The sequence below is a fragment of the Phaethon aethereus genome, assembly GCF_964289735.1.
Source record: "Phaethon aethereus genome assembly, chromosome: 13".
Taxonomy (NCBI): domain Eukaryota; kingdom Metazoa; phylum Chordata; class Aves; order Phaethontiformes; family Phaethontidae; genus Phaethon; species Phaethon aethereus.
In genome coordinates this window covers 11482379-11508145 of record NC_138589.1, presented here as the reverse complement: position 1 = coordinate 11508145, position 25767 = coordinate 11482379, and the positions used below count along the sequence as shown (strand labels likewise).

The 25767-nt window shown below is 39.2% G+C and overlaps 2 protein-coding genes across 2 annotated transcripts in view; one reads left to right on the top strand and one right to left on the bottom strand.

Moving 5' to 3' along the window:
• Nucleotides 1-127: 127 nt before the first annotated feature.
• On the bottom strand, nucleotides 128-15572 carry GPATCH1 (G-patch domain containing 1; the record flags this gene model as incomplete). Its single annotated transcript, XM_082005891.1, has 20 exons — nucleotides 128-203; nucleotides 1453-1598; nucleotides 2114-2238; nucleotides 2700-2810; nucleotides 3743-3947; nucleotides 4647-4816; nucleotides 5167-5300; nucleotides 5544-5671; nucleotides 5990-6171; nucleotides 7737-8024; nucleotides 8558-8762; nucleotides 9800-9879; nucleotides 10564-10711; nucleotides 11521-11766; nucleotides 12103-12161; nucleotides 12330-12427; nucleotides 12786-12946; nucleotides 13932-14017; nucleotides 14303-14437; nucleotides 15494-15572. The coding sequence occupies 20 exons, from the start codon at nucleotides 15570-15572 to the stop codon at nucleotides 182-184; spliced, it is 2808 nt and encodes a 935-aa protein (XP_081862017.1). The 3' UTR covers nucleotides 128-181.
• A 6805-nt stretch (nucleotides 15573-22377) lies between these two features.
• Nucleotides 22378-25767, top strand: part of RHPN2 (rhophilin Rho GTPase binding protein 2) — a gene marked incomplete at its 3' end in the record, with an annotated part of 29438 nt that continues 26048 nt past the window's right edge. Inside the window, exon 1 of the mRNA XM_082005675.1 lies at nucleotides 22378-22559. Coding sequence (XP_081861801.1) covers nucleotides 22491-22559 — 69 coding nt within the window. The 5' untranslated portion in view covers nucleotides 22378-22490. The remainder of the gene's footprint in view (nucleotides 22560-25767) is intronic.

Here is a 25767-nt window from a genome sequence, read left to right as displayed (position 1 = left end):
ATTACATAATGAATACATTTTGAACATATGAAGCATCACAAAATAAACATATGCACATTTACTTTCAAACAAATTCAATATGAATACAGTATCTACAGTGCTTCAAAGTATACATGATTGATCTACCATCATGGAGGAGATCAAAAATTTGAGATCAAACTGAAGAAAGCAAGCTATCTCTTCAATACTGAAGTTGTTTTAATCTAAAAGGGAGAAAGAAAAAGAAAGCGGTCAGACTGAAAAGTAACAGGCAACTTGAAGAACATTTAATTACTTAAGCAGTTTCTTAATCCTTAGTTTAAGGGAGATAGGAGTTACACGAGATAAAACATTTTCTCCATGATGTAAATAGAGACATGCAAATGCAAAGACTTCCAAAATAACTGTTTGTCCAAAGAAGTCTGTTTTGTGCAAAATGCATAAATACATATTTTAGCCATTCAGGAATCAAAAGAGAAGTCATTTGTTTTTTAATAAGAAAACACCAATATATAACTGAAGCTCAGTTCCAAAGGAATGGAAGGCAGAGCCCTTTGGAATGCCAGCTTTTCCACTGGTACATGTGCGTTCCACTAAATACCCACACCCCAATCATTCTGTCATTAGGCCAGCTGGGTGTGGCATTTCAAAAAATATGTTGAGACCTCTCATTCAGCCAGTAAGAGACGCTAAGCAGAAGCCAATGCAGTGACCTGCCAATGCAGGGGATGCACTTAAAGTTGACTATGATCTGAACTAGACACAGTTACTTTTGTTTGTATTTTACTTCAAGTGTGCGAGCAAAATGAAATTGCAAACGGTTCTTTTTCAATTTTCACATTTGTTGGCACTATGTTCAAGTCTCTAGTTTATAAAAATGTAACAGCAGTGTCTCAATTTAGCAGACATGTACATGACTCAAGCATTGTTCTGCTTGCTTCACTGCTGCTTGCTCAAGCACAGAATTATCTTAGAGCATCAATGCCACACAATGGGTCTATTTGAATCAGATCTTTTGCTAATTATCAACAAACCCAAGCAGACTCAGAACATTCTGAAGCAGACAATGTTGCTTCCCATGTCTCCACGTAAAGAGAAGTCGACAAAGTAATGGAAATATGAATCACCACATGCACCCATTTTTTTTTTAACTTGTCAATTTTTAATTCCCATTCCAGATACCTTCCAAAAATATGAGTCATCTTTAACTAGAAACTCCATTCACTAGCAGAGTTGTGTGCTTAGTGCCCTTAAGATGCCTCTATCCTAAAATTAATTATCTTCTAGCTTAAGATGCCTAATATTTGTAATCTTTCCTCACTTTAAAAAAAAAAAAACCTGAGCAGTATTTTATATTCATAGAGACTTGCTGATCCATATTTACTGCAAATAGGTTCACTAGAATGACAACTTATAAATCGAGGTTTTGGTTTTCCACTGCAAAATTTGTGTTTAAGTAAACTTTTTGTTTACCTTCTTAGAAGTTCTTTGGGTGACAAGCCTGTGGTATCTATATCACTAAGGCTGTCACTGCTATCTGCAGTATCTGAGCTGCTGTCTTTTTCTGTTTTTTTATTCTTGTGTTTTCCTTTGTTTTTCTGCTTCTTATGTTTCTTTTTCTGTAAAAGAAGAGAAATAATCCCTTATTTCATTGTGAAAGACTTTTTTCTGAAAGGCAAAACCAGCAAAATGTTTACTTCAGTGCAGACTCCAAGTTTAACTGAAACACAACACCTGACAATGACTCTTTTCCACTACTCAGACTGAGCTAAAAAAAATACATACAAAATCACTCATTTCATCCCAAGTGCTCAACCCCGTCTAAAATAGAAATGTCATTACTATTATTTGTATACAAGCCACGAATTATATGCAGTTCTCAGAATATGCCTGAGATCTTCAGCATACAACATTAAACTACCCACAATATTGTATCTGTAGTGACATTGTATATATGGAAAAAGCAGCACCCTAGCTAGATAATTTTCTGAAGTTCAGGTTTCAAGTCATCTGAGAAACTCAGTTGCTTAAGTTCTAGTCCCAGTATGTCTATGTTCTACAACCTAACATAAATAATAAAAAATTTTGACTGGTGGATCAAAGAATCAATAAATTGTTTATTTAAATTAAATACCTTTTCCTTTTTGTGTTTGTGTTCTCTCTTAGTCTTGTGTTTCTCTCTGTTCTTTCTATGTTTTTCTTTCCTACTAGGCCCAGGAAAACTTGCTGGCACCATTGGTTCTTGTTGCCAAGTAGGGCCTAAAGCACAAAGCAAATGTGGAAACAAAAAAAGGACAAAAAAAGTAGTTTTATTATTAAATTTTATATTACTTTTAATCTAATAGGATAGTTCAAAAAATAATCTAAGCTTTCAAATGGAAACGAAATGTCTAAAACTCCTAACTGCAACCTTCCTACTGTAATTAAATGCCTTTGCAATCTGTTATTAAAAGAAATTGCAAGGCTGGTCCTATATTTTCACTACAATTTTTTACCATTGTAGCTCTATAGAGCTACAACAAAATTGGTACAGAGGAAAGAGGTTCCTGCTAGTGGATCACAGCATGGTAACAAAGCATTTCTTGATGCCAGTTTGACATCACACAGGCGTTTAAGAGGTGAAGTACCTACTTAAAATGTTTTTTTAAGAACAAATATTGTATATCTTACATACAACTTCAATGTGCGGAATTTAAACACTAGAGGTCTACAGAACCTACCAGAAGAAAAAGCTGGAGGTAACTTTGGTCCGAATTCCTCTGTTGCATCCAGTTCCTGCTTTGAAGTAGGCAATAAAGAAACGCCAGGATCAGCTGTAGCAGCCACATTCTCTACTGAAAAAACAAAAACTTTTTTATTTGAAAGGAAAATAAGGTAACACTTTTTCCAAGAAGTGCTGAAGAAATTTAAAGGAATCTTTCTAAAAACCTCTAAGAAAGCAAACTGAACAGCATCCTGTATCTCGGTGCACTGCTTTGGCCAACTGGATAGCTGACATTTCGAAACATGTCAACATACTGTTGGGGTTTTTTTCCGTTTTAATCAAAATTGACCTTTTACACTACACAATTACTAATTAAATTAACATCAGTGCATGTGTTTGCTTTCATTTAGCAAGTCAGTACTACTTTCCCATTACTTAGAATGAATAAAGGACTCGACAAGATGTGTAAGTTAAGAAACACCAGAAGTTAGATGTTAACGGAACCAACTGTAACAATAAGTGGACAAAGCATTTCCATTGTAAGCTAAGTATATTGTACATTTTGTTAATTTAGCGACATCCTGAAAATATGGGAACTTCTTACAGCTCGCTTACTAAATTTTACTAAGTAGTAGAGTAAAACATTGGTGTTCTCCCTCTCTTGTGGAAGTATTCTGGCAACTTTTATAACTAGAATACAAATAAAATGCAACTTTTTGATGTCTTAATAAAATTATAGCTATTAAAGGTTCCCTGTATTTCTCAGTGAAGTATGCCCTGAGATTAGATGTTTTGTTCCCCCTCACTGTTTAAACAAGCATATTCCATAGGGCAGTTTTCTTGTAAAATCTACACAACACACATGGCAACGTAAGTAACACTATAACATGCAAAGCCTTATTCAGTGCTGTATTATTCCTATTTTCTACATGCCCAGCTACACTAGCGCCAGATGATCTGCGCAAGAGCATAGCACTGTCCTAGCAGTCCTGCAGCATTTGATTCATAAATGAAGCTTTTACAAGGTATTTATAAAAATGAACATCCAATAAGTACTACCTTGTACATTAGATGAAGAACTGTCTGGAGGATCAACTTCCTTGGGTGTTTCTGAATCTACTACTGAAGTAGTTGGTTGTTGTTCTTCATCACTCTCTTCTTCAGAGGAAGATGATTTCTCATCTGAGGAGCTCACAAAGATGGCCTTAAATAAGTCCATAGATGGTCTGCTTTCTTCTTCCTGTTCCTTATCTTCATTAGCTACCTGCAAAACAGCATCATAACAAACTGTTTTTAAACACTAAAGAAACTAAGAATCTCTGTCTGGTAAGTGTAACTTCAAACATGCTGACATGTATTTACAACACTCAAGTACCACATGAGCCATGAAATACACAGTCTTAGGAACTGATAGTCCAAAACAGTAAAACTCTGAAACGCTGCTTAACCTAAGTAAATGTCCTGTAAAGGGTAGTGCAATTTGTGCTACACAGACAGTTGAAAAGAGATCCCAAGATATTATAAATTCTAATTCATTAATTCAAACTTGAATTATACACTACTAAATTTAAGCAAAAGGAAAACATCTTTCTTCCCGAAGTATGCACCCTCCTCCATTCAAAGCAGAAAAAAAACCAAACCCCAACATTCTGTGCCTGTGAGTAAATTGGGTGTAAGGGACTGAATTTAACTCCCAGACTGCTGAGCTACATTTTATCTTCTCTTAAGCTGCTACTTCAAGTATAGTCATATAGCATACAAGGACAGCAAGTAAATGTTTTATATCTCGGAGTTAGAACCTCAAAATTCTTCAAAGTATGATCTCACATCTTTGCTTACCCCGAGTTGGCTGTTCTGCTAACTGATCTATATTGTATCAATTCATATATTACCCAACCTTATTTCAGGGTTGTGAAAGTTTACAGCTATTCCCCTTTAAGTTCAAAGACCATTGTAAACTCACTTCAGTGGGAATTGTTTCACTTGGCACAGTTCCACATTCTTCTGTTGCTGGCACTGGTGGCTGCTGCTGAACATCAACTTTTGATCTAGCAAGACTAATGAATTCACTGATAGAATCTTTTTTCTCCTTCTCTTTATCTGACACATCCCATCGTGAAGGTTTCTTTGGTTCTACAAAAAAGTCCCAAACATTCAAATCAGTTGCATGCCAAGTTAGTCTGCATTTCATGGCCTACTTGATTTTAAATTACTCTGCTTCTTCAGCATAGTTTGACATTTTTTAAATATTTCTAATGAATATCTGACTTATAAAAGTCTTCTAGATGGAAGCAATAAGCGTAATATGACTGACTTCAGTTTTTATGTCACTGAATTTATTTTCACTTTCTTCATTTGTTTGTTGTTTTTTTTAATTAAAAAAAAAATCAGGTGGATAATTATGTTCTCCATGACAAAGATACACTTTTTCTATACTATTATTTCATTTATAGCTAAATCAATAAAAGTAACAACAAACTTACTGTTAAGATTGTTATTCTGTTGGGTTTTTTCATTTGTTACTTGAGTTACAGATGTGGTGGGCTCAGGTAGAGTCAAGAAATTAAACACAGAATACTTGTCTCGTTTCACTTTTGGTAACCCAACAATGGAAGAACTAGAGAGAAATAAAAATGTTTGTTCATTATTGTTTTCAATACAGAAAAGGCTTCAAATTATCTACAACACGCTGAAACACCTACAGTAGTCCTTAAAATGCATACTATTTTATCAGAGGTCACTATGTAAACGTGGTTTTTATTTGCCTCACATTAGGCAGTTCTGTATTACATCTATTATGACACAAAAAGAAAACATCAAGCCAGATTTTCCATAAAAATATCAGAATCAAACATCTTACTCAGGATATGGATCAGGAACATTAAATCTTTTACACAACAGCTTTTCAGGATGCCATTCAAACTTGTCTCTTGTGAGTTTGCCAAACATCTTCATCTTCACAGCAGTTTCCTTGTCATCAATATCATTCTGAAAAAGTCAAACATTTATAGCTGCTAAATAAGTAACAACTTACAGAATTGACTATTACTGTTGTAAGACTAAGAACAGGACAGAATCATAAATATTTAAGCATAGTTTAACAAATCACTACTTTGTATGCAGTGAGCATTTTTTCAAAAGTTTGCTAAACAGAAGGGCAACAAAACATTGACATTATATCTACAAAGGAGTCATATAAAGGATTGTATCAAACAAAAGACCCTTAAAAAGAAAGAATTTTGAAAATCAGGGTTAAGGCAGCAACTGCAGCTCCAATGTACTAAAAAGACTGTAAACAGCACATACTTCTTGGTCCCTAGGAACTTCAACTTTGTCAACATCGTCTTCGTATTTGGCCCGGGTAAACCTGGATGACAGTGTTGAATTTGAGGATTTGTAGAACATTGCTGCGCGGAAGAACTCCTCTTGTTCTCTTCCTCGCTCCCATTCTGTCATACTTGGGTCTAAATAATGCTCCAATGTATCTACTGTAAGATAAGGAGAGAAATGCTTAGCAGAGATTACTGCTTACTTAGGTCTGATGCTTTTCAAGCAAAAATAAGATAATAAGCAAATATCCTTGCAAGTATTTAATGAGTATTTACTTTAAGGATGGTATTAATCTTGATTAATTTTTGATAAGCGGAGGTAGTTTTTCAAGGTAACAAGAATGACAGCATTTGCCAAATGCAAGATAGATATTTTAAACAATTTTACTTGTAACTCTGACTTCTTACTCATTGCCCTCTAAGGAATGTTCAAAATACTTAATGTATTTAATAGGTACTTAAAACAAAAAGTATAATCTAATGCTTTATCAGTTAACTAAAACACAGAACAACAAAAATTAACCAGTGAGTAAGCCTGGCCAGGCTTTTGTAACTTCAAGGAGCTTTCTGGTATATAAAGTGCCCACTGATAAAGAATTTGGACACAGCTTTTTGTAAACAATACAGAACCTGTTTAAAGCAACGGGTTCACATTTTCTCCTAGAAAGAATGGGAAATAACACCAGCCAAGCAAAGACACTTAGAAACAGAATCTTAACCATTCAAGTTATTTAACTATTTCTGCATTTTCAGTGCTGTGACTAAAGGAGGCACTTACAGTCATAAGAGGATACTCAATTTTACACAGGGAAAACCCCAGTCCTGAACAAAGAAACAATGGGTTCAAAGCTCAAGTAGTCTGTCCCAATGCAGTAACCAGAAGAGGCTACTGACCAGAAAAATCTTTTTTCATATAATAAAAGAATTATTTAAAAAAAAAAAATCCTAAAACAACAAAATCAGGTTTTCTACCTGACACAGCAGGTACAAAAAGAGCAGATGAAAGGGATTGAGTTTCGTTGGTTTTGAGTAAAAGCTCTGCATGTGTGCTATGACTTTACAGCCACAAAATTTTGTGGAAAATGTAAGTGACAGTGGCAGTTTGAGTATCTAAAGAACACACAATACAAGCTTTGACAAGTGTGAACTACTTCATTTACTTTAGGGTTCTTATCTCTTCTGGAAGTTCAGGGTATGGGTTTTCTTTTGATTTTTCCTGTCTTGTGTGGGAAAAGACAAAAAATTGCCATTTTACTGTGACCTAATAATCTTTCTGCCTTTATAGGATGTGTCAGTCTTACTCCTCAGACAGAAACAAACTAAATGAAAATTCTTGTTCCATGCACAGTTTATGGTACTGGCCAAAGCTGAAGTCTACTTTGCCAAATGAAAAATGGGAAACCCAGAAATACAGGCAATTAAGTAGCACATCCTGGAGAACTTCACTTCTGCTACAGCATAAAAGCATGAAATGTAATGCCTAAAATTAAGTCTTGCTGACACTTAAAATACTGAGTTTTCCTGAAGTCAACACAATTAAGTATCAGGAAAAATTTCTTTTAATATTGACCCTAAAAAGAGGTAGAGGGAGAAATGCTGTGGAATTCAGGAAGAGAACTCATAGTGAAAATAAAATGCAACAGGATGAAAAAGGAGGGGGAAAAATATATATATAAAAAAAAATTCTTAAAAATTAAAATGTCAGAATTAATCTCTTCAGTTACCTTTTTCTCCTTGTTTAAGACTTTTCACAAAACTTTCGTATCTTTTTTGTTTTTCTGGATTTCTTGCGAATGGTTTGAAGTCACTCGAACCAGCATTTGCTAACTGCCCACCCAACAACATTTGCCATTTGTGAGAAGCAACATCTGGGGAGGCTGGCTGGAATCTGCTATTTCGTGACTGCTGAGGCAAGACTTTTGCTTTCATCTGCTGTTCAGATGCTTGTTTCACTTCTTTGAGTCTTTCTCTATCTTTCTCAGACAGATATTCCAAAACAGAAGGAGCCGGACCTAAAACCAAAAAAAGCAGTAAGAGATAGATAGAAATGAAAAACTACTACAACTATTTCTTTCTCTTACGCTATTTACCACATATTTACCCATTACTTTGTAAACTTTACTAACATAGATACAAATGCGAACCACATTTACAAATTACTTTTTAAGTGAATTTGCATGTATTTTAGTGAAATCTCATTCTACAGAGGGGAAAAAAAACAAACCAAAACACCCCCCCACACACAGCCTACTATATTCTGAATCCTTAATAAGGCCACAAAGAAAAAGAAAAAAAAAACAAAACACCCCCCACATATACTTTTTGTCTTTAAAATATTTAAGTGGGTGAAAATACAGGCAGGTATGTCAACAATTCATCTATTGAGGTGAAACTGAGCAACGACAAGGTATTCTAGCTAATCCAACTAGAATTAATATTTTTCTATTAGAAAATAGTGTTGAAGGCTAGACCAAATTTTTCCTGTTAAATAAAGAAACAGGGGACCTGAAACACAAAGCAAAGGTGTGGTCACATGTATCAATACCTTTTAAAGCAGTCTCTCCTAGTTGTTCCCTCCTCTGAGATGCATTCAAAGCATGCCTGCTTTGTTGTGGCGTATCACTCTGAAGTTTTCCAGTCGATTCCTCTAATGCCTTCTGTAAATGGTAGTTTTCATTCCCAGCTGCTATCACAGGTCGAAAGTAGTGGACTGGTCTGTAATTTCGTGGCAGGTCAGGTGGCGGATAAACCTTGGCAGGGGGACGACAAAACAAAAATCCACTAAGAGAGAGATACAACTTTGTATTTAACACTTACAAATGTGTTCCAAAAAAAGGTCACCTCAGTCTAAAAATTCCTCCATTTACATCTCAGCAATAGAAACAGATGTTACAAGCTACTGATTCTTTTAGACCCAGTCAGTAAATGACACTGTAATACAAACTTCAGGAACAAATTGTTAACATATTGTTAATATGTAAAGGTTATGAAAGATAGGAAAACACGCACATCAAGCTACTGCAAAATCAGCAGAAGTCTTAATAGGCATTGCTTTGAGAAAATGCTCTTAGCATTGCTTAATAATTATTTTTTTAAAAACAGAAGTCACATGATTTAATCAATTGGAATATTGAGTACTTCTGCGCTTACTGTATTTTAATGTCTTTCAAAAGCCCTTTTCCCCCCACTTTATTGATTCAAATTGTTACTTCAAAGGTTATCCCTGTGCGTCCTATACGATGCAATTTTACATACCACACAAATTTCCTTCCTTTTTCTTCATTAGAAAGAGGACCATGTCACACAATTCTGTTTGTCATTCTAATTTATGCATAGATGTGTGGCATAAATGATGCAAACCTGATAATAGGGCTAAAAGATTAACTTGTTAGCAAAATAGTGAAGTTGAAGCACGGGGCCTGATTTTTACAGAAAACTGAATTCTACATCTGAAAGATCTAGAAGCAAAAGACGTACATTTTTTTAAATTTCAAATTTACATCAAACCATTCTTCCAACTTTATGGCAAATAACAGTGGATAGTGTGGAAAGCATTTGCTCAAAGCCAAAACATAGTCATAAGTTTAAATTCATCCAGTAGCCTGACAAATTTTAGGTTTGTACTGAATTCCAACGCTGTAATTTTGCTCATTTAGCAATCTTTATTGCTGACCAGAACTTTTATTTCTAAGAACATAAAAAACATTAAGCAACAGTAAAGTCTACACAACTCACATGTTGATTTGCTGATGTTATTCTTAATTAAAAAAAAAAAAAATCTGCTTACCTTGCTTGGAGTTGATGATTTTGATGTCAAGGAAAAACCATCCAAGATTTTGCCTATGTATTTCACTTCTCTTTCAGACCCTACAAAATGACCACAACATTGGTCACTATTGAAAATGTGTCTATTTGGCAAAAAGCATTTTATCCAAATATATTCAATTTTGCAACATATTTATGAAGCATAATTGTGGTTCTTCGTCTTCACTGCCTTTCATTTAAAATTAAGGCTTCTGAATCTGGATTAGTATTATACAGCTAAAAAAACACTACCAGAGACATTATGGCAAGATGAACATGACTAACAGTGAGGCAACAGTATCACTACTGTGCATAGCTAACATCATGAGTGCCGTTAATTGTGTACAACTAACATCAACAGGTACTCTAGAAATCATTACAGTATTTAAAAGTTGCACTAAAAAATAAAGAGATATCAAGATAAATGTTATTTGAAAAAAAATTCTCTTTCCAAGTGTTGGGTCATATTTTGTAGCCAGGATTCACCATCACTTGCTTCCTTCAGTGGAGCGGAATGCTTATCTCACAAAGCAGCACATATTGTCCTTTTAAAAATATAATTTTGGGGTTTAATCTACATTGGCATTACTTCCAAATTTGGACACTTCAATACAGAAGGAAGAATAGATGAAGTTTCACATATCAGGGCTAGAAGGTACCAGACCATTAAAAATTAAAGTATTAGACTATACTTATGTCTTCCCACCCCCCCCAAATTACATCTTTTGATAGAGCTACAGTTCTTACTTTTTTTGGATTTATACTGCTTAGGTGCTGTCCAGCCATACAAGCCATCTCCAGGTTCCTCATCTTTGAGAACTGTATCATATTTTGACAGTGTTTCAGTTGCATAAATATCATCATCTTCCTCCTCTAAAGCTCCTACACCAAAAGCCTAAACCATATTTTAAATAAAAATAATGAGAATTCAAAAGTGCAAAAATAGTACTTTTAAGTCACGTCAAAACACATCTACATGTGTATCTATCCATCTATATTATCTAAGATGTCCATTATACATCTATATACTGGCGAAAATGTACAGCTTTAAAAATAAAAGTGCTACTAATTAGTGGGGGAAAAAAGAACAACAACCAAACCCTCACCAAAGACAGAAGCAAATATATTCCACTCCCTTGTCAGGGAGGGACAGTGAATTTGGTCTGTACAGGATGAGGACAGAAGCCTAATTCCACAAGGTAACGTTTGCAGTCTGACTAAGAGCAGGTTAAGTTCTCAAAAGGAAAAAAATTTAAGTTGGCATGAAAATTAATCAAGTATAATTCCCAGAAATATAATTTGACAGTGCTTCTACATAAGAACTGTAAATACCATGGTGGGAAGCAAAACCTCTCTAGATGACAGATTCAACATTACTGAAAGTAAAATTGACAAAAAATGTAAACTAAAAACATATTAACTTTCTCTAATCAAAGTCCCACAAGAATTTTCTCTACTCAGCTATTCAGAGTGAAGTATTTTATAGTTCTCTTTAACAATATCGATAAGTGAAGGCATTTAAGAGTTCCAAGGATTTGCCCACATCTTCCTATTAAGTAAAATAAAAAAAAAAATCCTGTTCTCAAACCACACTTAAGATTTCTTACAATAACCCTACAATGATAAGGTGCCTTCCACAGAAGAAAAAAAAAAATGTATTTAGATGTTACTGTGCTAATAAAATGCATTAAAAAATCACCTTACCTGACCTGTAATACCTAGTTTTCTTCCTTTACTGTGTCTCAGATCACCAAGTAAGTTGCTTGGGTCTTCAGAACCACCTGTGAAAAGATTCACATGTTCTCTTCCAGATACACCAAACAAAGCTTGTGAGGGGTCCAAACCCTTATAGCCAAGTCCATGGACATTCTCTTTTGGAGTCACATCTACAGGCATTACATCTTTTGGCGCAAATGTCACATTCTCTGGCTGGTATTCATCCTCTTCATCCTTGTACAAAATAAAAGTATATAGCAGCAAATATGACTAAAACTTTTGTATGTTGAGCTTTTACAACATTTAGTAAGCATGAGAGTAAGCAAGTTTGCATTTCCTAAATTACATGTGAAAATATGTATGAACTATACCTGCTTAGGTAGCAAAAGAATAAATTTAGTTACATGAAAACCTTTCTTCACAATAAGCATAATAAGTATTTATGAATACTTTTAACAAAACTTGGAACTGCGTGTTCAAATACTGTTCAAAGACATCAAAGAAGGTTTTTTTAAATGTGTTAGCACGCATTCCTACGTAAGTCAACAAACAACGTTTGCTGTTCAATACCTCAGAACCCTCAGACAGTCCAGGTGGTAATGCACAACCATATACTTTCACTGCAGGGTCTGTAAGAGACATAATAGCATCATGTTAAATCACAGTTCTTTATTAAATTTCTCTAAAATTAAAGAAAGATTAAAGGTCAAATAAAAGGAGGCTTTAAAATGAACTTTCTAATCAGTCCATGAATGCTAACTTTCTATTAATGAGTTCAGGAACATCACTGAACTTACCAGGTTTCTGCCTGCATGGCTTTCTTTTGACTCGCGGTCCAATTCCTTGTCCTTCTTTCCAGCCCATTTTTCGTAACAGTTCAACCCCAATTGTTATTCTAAGAAGAAAACAAAAGGGGAAAAAAATTACCTCAAACCATGTTTTTAATACGTCTTGAGAAATAATATACATACATATCATTTGAAATTATGTTTTTATACCCTACTTTAAAATAAAATCTGAATGTATCAACATTTGTATATACACTACATCTCAGTTTGTAAATGTTTACCTGACACAAGTCTGCACGTATGAAACAAAAATCCAGATGTAGGCCACTTAGAAAGTATAACACGGCAGATTGTCCAGTCTCTTTCATGGATTACTGTGGTCAAACATTACTTTTCTAACCAATATGACATTTCTAAGTGAAAGGAATTGTTTGGTTAAGTTTGGGTTTTTTTAAATTTACTTACTTCGATGGTCCTATTAAATCATCAAATGCAGTGGTTCCTGGAATGGCAGCAACTACTCCTGCTATCTGTCGAGCTTTCTCTTTTATTCTGTCTTTAGCTTTCGATGCAAAATCATCCGTAGTTGTAATATCTTTTGGTGCTATCCCAAATTCACTAAGATCCTGGGAAATATAGACAAAATGGAAAAATTTAGATTAAAAATAGGTTTCCCTCAAATGCTTACTTGCTCTAATAGTAAAAACAGGATATGACCCTCATATTGGCTAAATTTTTAAGCCGTTTATACAGTTGCTTTTTCAATAACTTGAATGGTCGTATTTCAAATGTCTTCAAAAGTATTTGTATTTTCTGATAGAGAAAGTTAAAGGGTTGACCTCTGGGTTTTTTTAAATATTGAGATTACAGGAGCTTCCTAAGTGAATCTGTGAAACATCCTATAGGACCTAGCGGTATAACACTATATACAAGAAGTAATTTTAAAGTTACTTCCATTTTCACTATTTAAGTTCTTTGAAAGATTTTATTGCCTGAAAAACCTGCTGTCATGGCAACTACTTCCTGTCCTGGTTTAACCTGGTGGGTAGCTAAAACAACCACACAGCTGTTTGCTCCAGCCGCGCCCCCTGCAGCAGGATTAGGGAAGAGAATTGGAAAAAGAGGTAGAATTGGTGGGTTGAGATAAAGACAGTTTAATAGGACAGAAAAAAAAATACTAATAATGACAATAATAGTGCTAAAAGAATATACAAAACAAGTGATGCACAGTGCAATTGCTCACCACCGGCTGACTGATGCCCAGTTAGTTCCCAAGCTGCGGTGCTTCCTTGGCCAACTCCCCCAGTTTATATAGTGAGCATGACGTCATATGGTATAGAATATCCCTCTGGACAGTTTGGGTCAGCTGTGCTGGCTGTGTCCCTTCCCAGCCTTCCTTGCACCCCCCACCTTCTCACTGGCAGGCCAGAGCATGGGAAGCTGAAAGTCCTTGACTGCTTAGCAACAACTAAAAATATCAGTATGTTATCAACATTATTTTCATCCCAAATCCTAAACACAGCACTATACCAGCTATCAGGAAGAAAATGAACTCTATCCCAGCTGAAACCAGGACAATAACAGAAGATTTGTATTGCTTTCAACATTTACCTCCTCGTCCATGAAGTCTTCTGGTCCAAGAACGGTTCTGTCTGCTCTCTTCTGCCGTGATGATACAAAAGCTGAAGGAGTCCATCCTTTAAAGAAAGTAAGTATCTACGTAAGGTACTGTAAACTGCAAAATAGTATTTGAAAACAATTCAGACATTTCAACCTTACACCTTAAGGATACATCAAGAGAACATCTATAAAACTGCAATCCAAAACCTCAAGGGGAAACAGCTTCAACAATACTATTTCAACTATTTACAGTGTAATGAATAGCAGAAAAAAAAAATGCTTAGTGACAGTTAATTTGTTTTCACTAACATTAAATTATGGTAATCAATTAACCCTTCCAAGATGACAGAAAAATATCTAACCTTCCTTTGTGCCAACAGTGTTAAAGTAACCAGCAGAGAAACCTCCAGTAAATGCTCCATGGAAACGCTGATATCGTCCCTTTGCATCTTTAACAGTCTGTTCTTGAAGAGGAACTGGCTTTTTAATTCGTTCACCTACAGTCAGATAAATCAGAAACTAAGTCACAATATTGCATTAAAGAATGGACACTTGTTCCAGACACCATTTCTTCCTTGCAATTAAGAGCTGGATCAAACAGTAGCCACCCTGAAGTGGAAAGTATTTATTATGTTTACATTTATTCCCACCCTACTTTAAATACTTCTATATATTGTTGATATACACCACTAAAGTAAAAGCCTGAAGTGTTCAAATAGAAATCCTAAATCCTAATGAGTTCTGAGACCATTTTTTTCTTCCTGTGAAAGGTCACTTTCAGTTGTTAAGACCACTGACAGGATTTCATCACTTCAATAATTGACTTGAGAAATTACATCACATCAGAAATATCCAAAACTGAAACAAAATACAAGAGCTGTCAACTTTGACATAAACACTTGCACCTTCTTAACAGTGTTTCTATGAATTAAGTGGCACAGACTCAGAAGTCACAGCTGTACAGAAGTCCTGAGACCACGCTGAGTCTCTCTCATGAATATACGTGTAGGATGTTCATGTTAGTATAATTCCATACACCTGACCAGTTATATTTGAACTCTACTTCTTTCTGAGACTTGGGGAACAGACAGAAAGACAGACACGGCCCCAGTTCCAACCAGAACAGTGCCACACAAATCCGGGGCTACCCCAGGCCCACACCTGCATGCCGGAAAGCCAGTGTAGTGCTGACAGGACCTTTTTACAACCCCGTCGCAGGAAGCCTGCCTTCGTGCCCAAGCTGTTTTACCCCGTGCGCCCTCGACCAGGGCCGGTGCCAGCACGGCTGCCAAGGTAGCACCTACGCACCGCAGGAGAAGGGAGAGGCAGATCTGCACTGGGCCCACACGCCTCAGCCTTCCCGAAGCAGCCCCCGACCGGATCCGACCCGACCGAACCGGGCGGCCGGGCCGCGACACGCCTTCGGGACACCCCCGCCCCAGGGCCGCGGCGCCTCACGACAGGCTCCCGGCCCGCGCTGCTCCCTAGCGCCCGCCGCAACGCATGACGGAGGTACCGAGAAGGAGCAGGCGAGCTCCCTGGCGGTCCCTTACCCTCCTGCAGGGGCTGCAGCGCAGTGCCATAGCTCACCAAATCCTCCTCCTCGCTGTCACTGGACTCCGCCGCCGCCATCTTGGCGCGACGGTGGCTCGCGCAGGACAATGCCGCGTCACGTGAGGGAGGCGGAGCGCCGCTGCCTGCGCGGGGCGGGCCCGGCCCTCGGTCGGCGGCTGAGGGGGGAGGGCGTCTGTCTTTCCCCCAGAGGCGGCGGCCTCTGCTCCCTGCCGGCGGCCCTGGCAGCCGGGCTCATAGTAGCAAGGGCCCCTCACGGTTCCCGTCCTCCTGCGGGGAGCTACGGTAAAGCGGGGCGGGCATGGCGGTGACCGGAGCGTGCCCTGGGCGCGCGGCGTCCCTCCGGTGCAACCGGCGTCGGTTGAAGAGGCCACAAAAAACCGGCATTTTCAGTGAGTCCGGCCAGCCCTCTTGGCCCGGAGAACTCTGACGAGATGTAGAAAACGCTACCGCATGCTGCTTCGAATTAACGGTCCGAAATGTTGCTTGATGTCTTCAGTAACACTAGAAAATGCGAAACCCTGCGTGACGTATAGCCATTCGGTCAGCAACCTCGAAACAGCTCATGCACCAGATCGGGCCCACTCGCAAAACGCCTCAGGAATGAGGGCTGGAAAAGGAAAGCAAAAACTGTGAAATAGATTCCATCTGAATCAAGGTGTAAAGCAAACTCCACCCTGACTGAATCAATATGGCCACGGGAGCTGTGGATTTAATTGAGTTAAAGTCTTTAGCAGGTAAATGGCAAAATTTGGTTAACCACATTTTACGAGGTATTCAGAAAGAATGTGCACAGGAATGAGTGCAGAAGCCTCTGCCTTCAAACCCTTACTAAAAGAGCTTTATCCCTCTACACTTCAAGGTATCTATATGTCTTTGGGGAGTCTTGTATCAAGAGAGAAACTTCAACTGAATATATTGTATACAAAGACCACGTAAGAACATACATAAGTATTCACCGGTAAGACCCAAGCATTCAAAATCTGGATTTTAATGTTGAGACTTTCCACAGTGTTTCAATTTTGATTAATTTGATTTCTCAAGCTCATATTGTACCTCAGTACTCAGAATCACTGCAAGCACAACATATTTTAAATTTAAAAAAATAAAAAAACCACAAAACAACCCTAATCCACTGCAAACCCAAACAAAAAACTCTTCTATTTTGAGCTGAAGATAGAATCTATCAAACCACAGCTTTTGTAAGCAAGTATCTTGAAATCCTTGAAAATAAATCACAACACAGTCTTGAGAGATTCCTGCCCTTAACAGATAAGACTTCTACAAGTTTAGTGGTGTATTCTCTAATCCAGTATTTGTGTGTGTTTGTATACACAGAACTGGTTTCTTTCCAAGTGAAACTACCTGAGTTTTATGTGGTTTCAGGTTTCCATAGGAAATATTTACATGGTTCCATGTAAATAGGGAGTACTCCATTTAGTTTAGGTCTCTAATTCACTTAAAAACAATATAGTAGAAGCCATTTATCTACATGCATTATCTTTTATCATCATTACTAATTAGTAAGCAGTTAGCTAAAACATATAGTGGCAAAATGAGTTGTTAGCACAATTGCTGTTTCTCTTTGTTTAGGAAATAATTGTGTCTGAATAGTCAATTCTATGTAACTTTGATTTAACACCCAGGCTTAAATAAATCTTTTTTGCACAATGTTAACAGAAAATCTTTTGGGTGTCCTATCTGTTATGTTCAAAGAGTTGGGGTAATCAAATATTGACTTTTTTTCCTTTTAAGGTTTTTATCAGATTAGAATTACTTTTGCATCCCTGTGGTATTTCCTTCTCCATGGTAAACTCTATCTCCTGTTTACAATTGTTAAATCAGGTGACAATTGCTTTTTCTAGCTCTTAAACAAGACAGTAATTCCAGTGTCTGTTGATAATTGTAATGAAACTAAATATTAGTAGGTCTGGATAGTTTACGTTTAAAATAATTTTTTTACAGTCATTTGTCTGGTGGGAAAAAAAAAAAAAAATCAACATTTTTGAATGAAAGGTGAACTCCTTGCCAGTACATATAAGGCTGAAATTGACTCCTTAAGCCATAGATGGACTTCAGGCTGCAGTTTTCCAATACATTTTCAACAACTATTTTTTAATTTGTTCATCAAGAAGGTCGACCATAAGTGTCTTCGTAGATCTTTTGTTATATTCTTTAAAACCAGTTCTTCAAATAGATAACTTCTTGTTGATAAGTTTTAAGTTTTATTGGAACGTCAGACTAAAAGCAGCATAATCGATAGGTAAAAGAATGAAGCAACATTCTGTTGGAGGGATGTTAAAAACATGTTAAAGAAAAAAGGAACACATAAGTACAGGGACTATAAAAATACAATATTAAATATGCTACCTTTTGATTTTTCAAAACACACCAAAAAGAGATAAACAGCTTAACTTCACCTCTGACTTATGTTGTATTCCATGGGAATATTCACCTGTATATTCTACCTGCCAACACATGGCTACTGTATCCGTTGCAGAAAGAGACACATGAAGTACAGACCCTGAGGCATTGTTTTAGCTTCTCCTAAATGCTAATTTTAATTTTTTAAAACAATGAACAAACAAACAAAAGAGATAACGAATACTGTCCTTAAGTACACAGATTTTTATCTATGGATCTCAGCTAAAGGCAAGGCATTATCTGGGAAAAGTGGTGATGATTTTGCCAATGTTTGACCTTACATTCTTTATTCCCACTGAAACAGTGTCTTGTTTCTAATATGATCTCACAGTAGAATAGGCAAACCATATTAGCTATTCAATAGTAAAAGGGACTTTTTTCGAGTAAGATAAAGCTGCAGTTAACATGTGCCTCACACTGTTAACTTGAAGAAGCAGGAGTGAAATGCTGCACCTATGCCAATCATATCATGGCCACCCAAAGCCCTTAGACTGAGTTTGTCTACCATTTTTATACCATTCTGCTATCACTCAGTAAATTCTTGGTAAGGCAACCTTCTGCTGGCACTTCTTACTTGCAGTTCCTGTCTGGTCACTTTTCAATTCATCTGTCATAAAACGCTGAAGAACAACTTTTGTTTGTGAGAACACCTTCCCATTCTTTACTCTAAAACTTTCTAACTTGAAAATCTCCTACATCTTGTAAAGTTGTAACATTCTCAAAGCAGATTCACATCACTATTGCTCCTGTGCCCCCATGCCCTGTTTTTGCCATTCTCAATCTCTTTTTTTTCCCCCAAAATACATATTTGAAAAGAGTTGAAGGAGGGTGGTGGTGGTGGTGGTGAACCTGCGATCCCTTTTCCTCTCTCATCTAAAACTTCCCTACAGTAGCCAGACATTTGCTCATTAAGAACTGCAATCTTCAGAAATAAAGGACAATACTAACTCGACTAATTGGCTGCAGTTGAATTAATTGACCGTAAAGCTACAGGCTGTCAAGGTTACTGATGGAATTTTTGTCTTTCCTTTCAGAAGTTTAATATTCAAAGCCACCAACAATACGAGGAGAAATATGTAACTGTGTGTCAGGTTCAGAGTTCAAGAATCTACCTTGAGAAACAGCAGGAGCTGATGCATACTTCTCCCTTCAAACAGTATGATTCTAATATGCTTTTGCTGCTAAGCCTCTGTGTCTTTCTGGGACAAAAGCTGTCTTTGAGGCACCTGTGACCATCCTGTAGCTGCAAGGTCTGTAAAATCACAAAAAGGAACATTCTTTTTCCAGAAAGCAGCACCCATCCTTACTAAGTCAAAGCAGATTCCTATGTATGTATGTATTCATATGTATGTATGTAACAGTGCATCAACGGATGTCCCAGCAGGAAGTTAATTTCCCAAACTGAGACCATTTCCTAGTGGCTGAAGAGAAGACTAAAGATGGAATTTCATATATTCACATATTTTTTCAAGGTAGGGAGGGGGAGAAGGACAAGTGGAGCAATAGAAACATAACAGAAATACAGCACATGATGTGCACGTGTACATATATATCATATATACTGTAGTGTGTGTGTGGTAAGGCTGTCCAAATTCTGGTCCCTCTTACCTTTACTATTGTGGGATAAAATCTGGGACAACTCAAGCTCTGCCATTCTGTGCCTGTCTTCAGCGTGGTCATTGTTTGGATCACCTGGCTGGTTTATCTGTGAAGATACACAAAGCCAGATAGCACAGAGTTCTGTAAAACAGAGAGAGAGATTTGATGCAGCGATAAGATTCATTGCTTCAATTTCAATACTTTAGGCACAACATCCTGATCTTTGGATGCAAATTTGTAAGCATTTGATGATTTGTCAGAGATAGTGCCACATCCAGTGCACCAGATCACTGAATTTACTCTCTTCTAATATTAAAGATAAGTATCAACCAAACATCTGCAGCTATATGCACGTTTTTCTGAGTTCCAGGTTCCTGTCCTGTTATTACTCAATCCTTACAATACAGCAAACCAAACCTCCTGATCCATAGAATTGTGAGAAACTGAGTAAGTCTGGGGTATGAAGCCACCTCTCTTTAGGAATTCTAATAGCAATCAAATAGCTGCTGGAGACAAGATATTTAACCAACTAGTGAGAAGAGCAGGGACATGGTTTTCTGAGAGTAAATCAGGTTTTGGAATGTTCTAAGCTGCAATTTACATTCCAGGGTCAGGGAGCACTCCTACCCAGTCATTACAGAGCTCAGCCTCAGCTACTGGGACCATTCAATCAACATATGCCTTTTGCAAAAAGCATATTCACCATATGCAGACAAAACGTACAATGACTTATTTAAGCAATATGATATCAGTCTTAATGCAGTCACAATGAAGTACCCTTTCTCCAAGTGAGGGGAAGGCACAGTCTAATCTGGCAGTTGTGAGAGTGTTGGGTGATATACCCAGGACACTAAAGATGAGGGAGGAAGCCTATAAGGGCTGTCTTGGACTCTTGAATTTGCTGTGGAAATTTGCTGTCTGTAGCACTGCTGACTTTGTTTTACTCAAAGAATCCACTAGCAATGAAGAAAGGCTGCATTTTGTCACCAAGGTATGTTAAAAGTTATCTTTGGTATTGTACAGTGCAGAAACTTGTGCAAATTTGTGTTTTACACATAACCATGATAATAGTCACTCATCCTCATCGTGTTGTTAACTATCTGACCCTGTGGCCTGGCTACAAACTCTTTGGACTTTATTTGGAATAATAGCTGTGGCCTTTCAATGACATCAGTTTTCAATAAATCCAGTGAAAGCAGTGCAAACTCCCAAGATGGTCACATTAATACTGTTTTAATTGCCAGATTGTATCAGCATGGCCTATGCTGGCAAATTACTAATTTATCTCTCATTTATATTAACTTAAACTCATTTATATGTATTGCACTGGAGTTTTACACTGATGTTGCAAGACATAAATTTAAAAATCCTTTTTAGTTTGGTAGGTAAGTACATTTTCTAATGGCATCCAAAAACAATTTAAAACATTTTTACACACTCTAAGTAGAAATTGGAGCAAGTTAAACTACTTTCCACTTTTGCCTATTTCTATTTAACATATAATTTGATACATTCATCCAACATCTTTACAATTATTGAAAAAAAAGGAAAAAGTACTAGGGCAAGAGTGAACAAAATCAGTAAGAGCAAAATTCAACTGCCTTCAAGAGAGACAGCAGCAGATCTTTGGATCCCAATTTCTGAGTTGCTGATTCTAGTCTTCTTCCTTAAAAACAGGCAGTAGACACACAGTTTAACCCGACCGCTCTGCATAACTCTCTGGAGACACCAGCATTTTCAAAGAAAGTTTCAGTTAAAGATGCAATTCCAAAGATATTTTCCCTTTGATAAGGAAACGTTGTCTCTGCAGATTTTTTCCTGACACAACTACACCACCTTCTAAGAAAGATGAAAAAAGAGAAAAGAGGGAGGGGGGAAGACAAGTTTGGTAAGTATTTTGCTGTATTGCATCTTTAAATGCTAAATGCCCACATAACTGTAGGTTAGGCCTGGCTAGTAACAGGAACCAATATTGGCAATTTCCTTACACGAGTGTCCAATAACATTTACAAAACCGGTTACACAACGGAATATTTCGAAGACAGGAGGTTTCAGTGTGAGCACTGCGGATTTTTGCAATGCTGAGGTTGATCCCACAGCAGTTTCCCAGAGCCGGGGCCAGCGCTGCCTTTCACCAAGATACTGCTGCCCTTATCAGGGGCCGGGACTGGAGCGCCTCCAGCACCCCGGGCTCTGGGATCTCTCCCGGGCTCCTGCCCTTCCCCAGATAAGGGTGCGGGAGCTCGAGCCCCCCGCAGGCCAGGTGAGAGGCCAGGCCTGCCAGCCGTGTCGGCAGTCCCATCGCTGAGGCGCGATGTGGCCGTGCGGGCCTTGGGCACCACCCCGATAGTCCTCCCCGCTGCGAGGGGCACCCCCCGCCGTTGGGGAGCACCCCCCGGAGGAACGGAGGAAGCGGAGCCCGCGCTTAAGGACAGCCACCCGCGGGAAAGCTTATCTCCGCGAGGCGGGCACTGGGGCCGGGGAAAACTGGCGGCGGCCCCACGGTGCCGGGGGCAGTCGCCAGGCATGGCGGCGGGGAAGCGGCAAGAGGCGAGCGGTCCCTGCGGGGCGGCCAGCCAGACTCCGCCACGTTTCCGCGGAGCACGAAGCACAGCTGCAGGGCCGGGGAGGAGCGGGCTGAGCCGCCGCCGCCGCGCCGGACCTCCAGTCAGTCACAGTCACCGCCTGCCCCGGAACGACGAGCACCTTGCCCGCCGGGATACCATGCAGAGCAGCCCGGGGGGGTCTCCACAAGGACCTAGCCAGGACAGCCGACAGCGAGGCCGGGGCGGCGGAGGGGCAGCGCTGCGGGGCGGGGCAGCTCCTCCCCGCCGCCAGCGGAGGTGGAGCCGGGCGGCGCCGTGGGGCAGCGCCGGCATTTCCCGCAGGGTCGCAGGTCCCCACAGCAGTTCTCGCCTCGCAGCAGCAGCGGAGGGACGGCTGGCGCGCCCGGAGATGACAGAGGCCCTGCCGCCCCGCGCCTGCCAGGCAGCGGAGCCGGCGGAGGATGGCTACTTTCGGAAGGTGGGAGGCTGTGCGGCCGGGGCAGCTCTCCCCGCGGGCACTTGGCGTTTGCCGTCCCCTGGCCGCCGCTCGCGGGCTGCTCTCTCCCGGTGTGAGCTTGGTCCCGCGGCAGCGCCGAGACTCTTCGGGTGCGCGGGGGAAAGGCGGCGAGGCGGGGACCTCGGCTGCGGCTGAGCGCGCTGCCTGGCCAGGGGTGAGGGAGAGCGCGGAGCCGGGCTCGGGCCGTAGGGTGTGCGCTGAGCTGGCGGGGCGCTCCGCAGGGTCCCGGGCGGCCGCCGCGACCCTCCGCCGTGCCTGGGCCGGGCTTCACCTTGAGGGACGGGAGCACTCGTACCTCTACAAAATGAGTGAAATTCCACCTTCTTTTATTTGTATTTTCCTGCGCTTTTCCCTGTTTGCTCGTCGCTGCGTCTCCTCGCTCGCTCTCTAGTAAATTGCCTTGTGTACCTGTAAGAAAGTTTACTGGAGTAAGGCAATGAAGTTAACAGACTCGTTAGGAAGTTTTTAATGAACATCTGCCCTAATTACTTTTCAGACTGAGTGGGCGGCTTATGCCATAACCTGCACCTGAGTTCTTTCTGCACAACAGTAATTATCGTTAAGTATCGCCTGTAATGTAGCCCCGTGGGCTTCTGTGAACTTCACTGGAGGTAAAGGGCAGTAAGTGCCGTTTTCGGGGAGCTGTGATTCAGCATTCCCTCGCTGCTTTTAAGTTCTCTGTGCCTGTAACTTTTGTTGATGGGCTTTAGATGGGAGTGTATGTACACGGGGGTTTCGGTGCAGATTCTGGATCTGAGACCATGAACTGTTTATTCCGTGGAGGAAAAAAAAAGCCTCACACATCAGGTTGTTGCTGCCCAGAAATATCCCTACGACGTAATCCTACGTGGATTACACGGTAGAGAGGCATGTATGCTTTACTCTGTTGCCCGCTGCACAGGCTGTCTGTTTTTTGCCCCCAGTAGTCACCAAATTCATAAGCCTGCAGGAGTTTAAGCAACAATATTGCCCTTTAGCAGAGGAACTGTTTGCAGCTAAAAAGAGTGAAGTTTTACCTGTGCCAGTCATGCTGCAAGGAATCAGTACTGCTGTATAAAAAAATAGACAGACTGAAAACAAAACTTTTACCAAATCTTGTTGAGTTTCTTAATTTGAGTAAACCTGCCATAATATTTGGTGAGTAATCACTTCTTTCTTAGTAGTCCACAGCGGGAAATCATGAAGTGCGGCAAACTTGTAATTTAGAATTTTCACAGCAATGTTTTCTATAGTATGCTTGCAGGCTGCCTTGAGGCGTGGTAGTAAAAAAGTTGACTTTTCATGAACTTGTCAAGTTCAATAAGTTAGATAAATCAACTCTTCCTATTTGTTTTTACAGATGGGGACTAACAAGTTTTAATAGCTAAGTTGTGCTTCATAAGTCATGAGAGGAGTATAATTCCTGCACTCAGACTTGCTAAAGGACTGAGTTTATTCTCAGTTAAGTTGCTGTATGTTGGGGATAAGTTCACTGAAACATTAGATTGGTGTAAACCCCATATCCTGGAAAGGAACGAAGTTTTTATAATGCAACATCAATTTTATACCTGATCATGAGCATCTTTCCCACTTCTTAAATACTTATGTCTTAAAGCAGTAGAAAATGGATATGAATCTGATATTAAATAAATCCAGGTGAGCCAGTGGTGCAGTGGAACATTTTTTCCCTCTGTTCACTCAGATCTCTGAAAGGTTCATCCAGCTCATAAGTGCCTTTAATAAAGTTGAAAACTTCAGATCAGGCTAGATGCTCAAAGCCTCCTGTCCCTGAGAGTTAAATGTAAGCAGGAAACCAGTATTCCTTGTTATACATTAGTTGAATGGTCTCAAAGATCAGAGATTTCATTCCAACTCAGTAGTTCTAAGAGAAGGGGGGAGGGGGAAAAAAACCCCAAACTAACCAATATCCAAACCAATACCACTCCTGGAATCTTGGAACAGATACCAACTGTGAACCCAAGGAGATACTTTGGACATAGTATCTTTAGGCCTTACATGTTCATCTGAATGGTATGCTCGGTGATTTCACTTAACTGAAACTAGTGATAGAGCTGTTCATGTGTGCCCATGGGTCTCCCCTCACCCTGAGATCCTTTGTATTGCTTTCCTTTCCCCTTTTAAATCACACTACTTGTTTTCCTGAAAGGATTTGAAGGTTGGTTTACCAGTTTTGTTGGTGCAGAGTCACGTCAATTTCCAAAGCCAGTCCTTGTGTTTTCAGATCAAAAGACATTTACTTAATTGACCTTTTCATTCTAGAAGAATAAATTCTGGAGCAAGGTGAAAACACTTGCTTTGTATCAGTCGCGTTCACAAAAGGGCTTCCAAGCACTGTTTACACAATGAGTTTAGCAATTGTGCACAGTGAAATTTTATAATTGAGGAAAAAACGAGCAGTTCATACAATATCCATTTGTTTTAGACTCCTGATACTTTTTTTGATGAACAAATTACTGTGGGAAGTATGCTCAAAGTATAGTGCCCTTTTGTGTATAATGCTTTTTGAAGTATTAAATACAGCATACCAGAAAACAACCCGCAGTATCCTGAAGATGCAATATGTAAAATAACTCATTTACTTAATTCTTGTTTAGTGCTTTTTTTTTTTTTTTACCCTGTAGGGAAGAGGCCCTGTAAAACTATGACTGGCTCTGTGTAAAGGGCTGTGACCAGAAATGGGGAAACGTGCACAATTCTGTTTCCTACTTTGACTTATGTTGCCACACTAGAAAGTTAGGCTTGCTGTGACACTGCTAGGTGAGTCTGGGATGGGTGGCACCTACTGTGGTCTGCTTGCATTGTTCCTCAGCTGCCTCTTTCCACTCCCTTCCAGTCATGTCAGAGCAGCTCTTGTAGAGACCTTTTCCTCTTTCCATTGCCCCATCTCTGGCCTTTATCTCCTTTTTCCCCATGGCAAAGGCCTGTTCTATTTATATAGGCAAAACTAAATTTTCCTTAAACCTACCAGATGCTTTGAGCTGGCATGGGTGTTTTTTTTTTTTTAATATCTAGTTTTAAGGAAATTCCTTGTACAGCCACACAGGGTATATGCAACTGTGTCAGTGTTGCCCCTATTCCCTTCCCCTTGTATCTCCCCTCCAAAACAACCCTCTTTAACAATTTGATGAGCTGCAACTGAATTTATGAGAAAGATTTTAGTTTTAAAAAC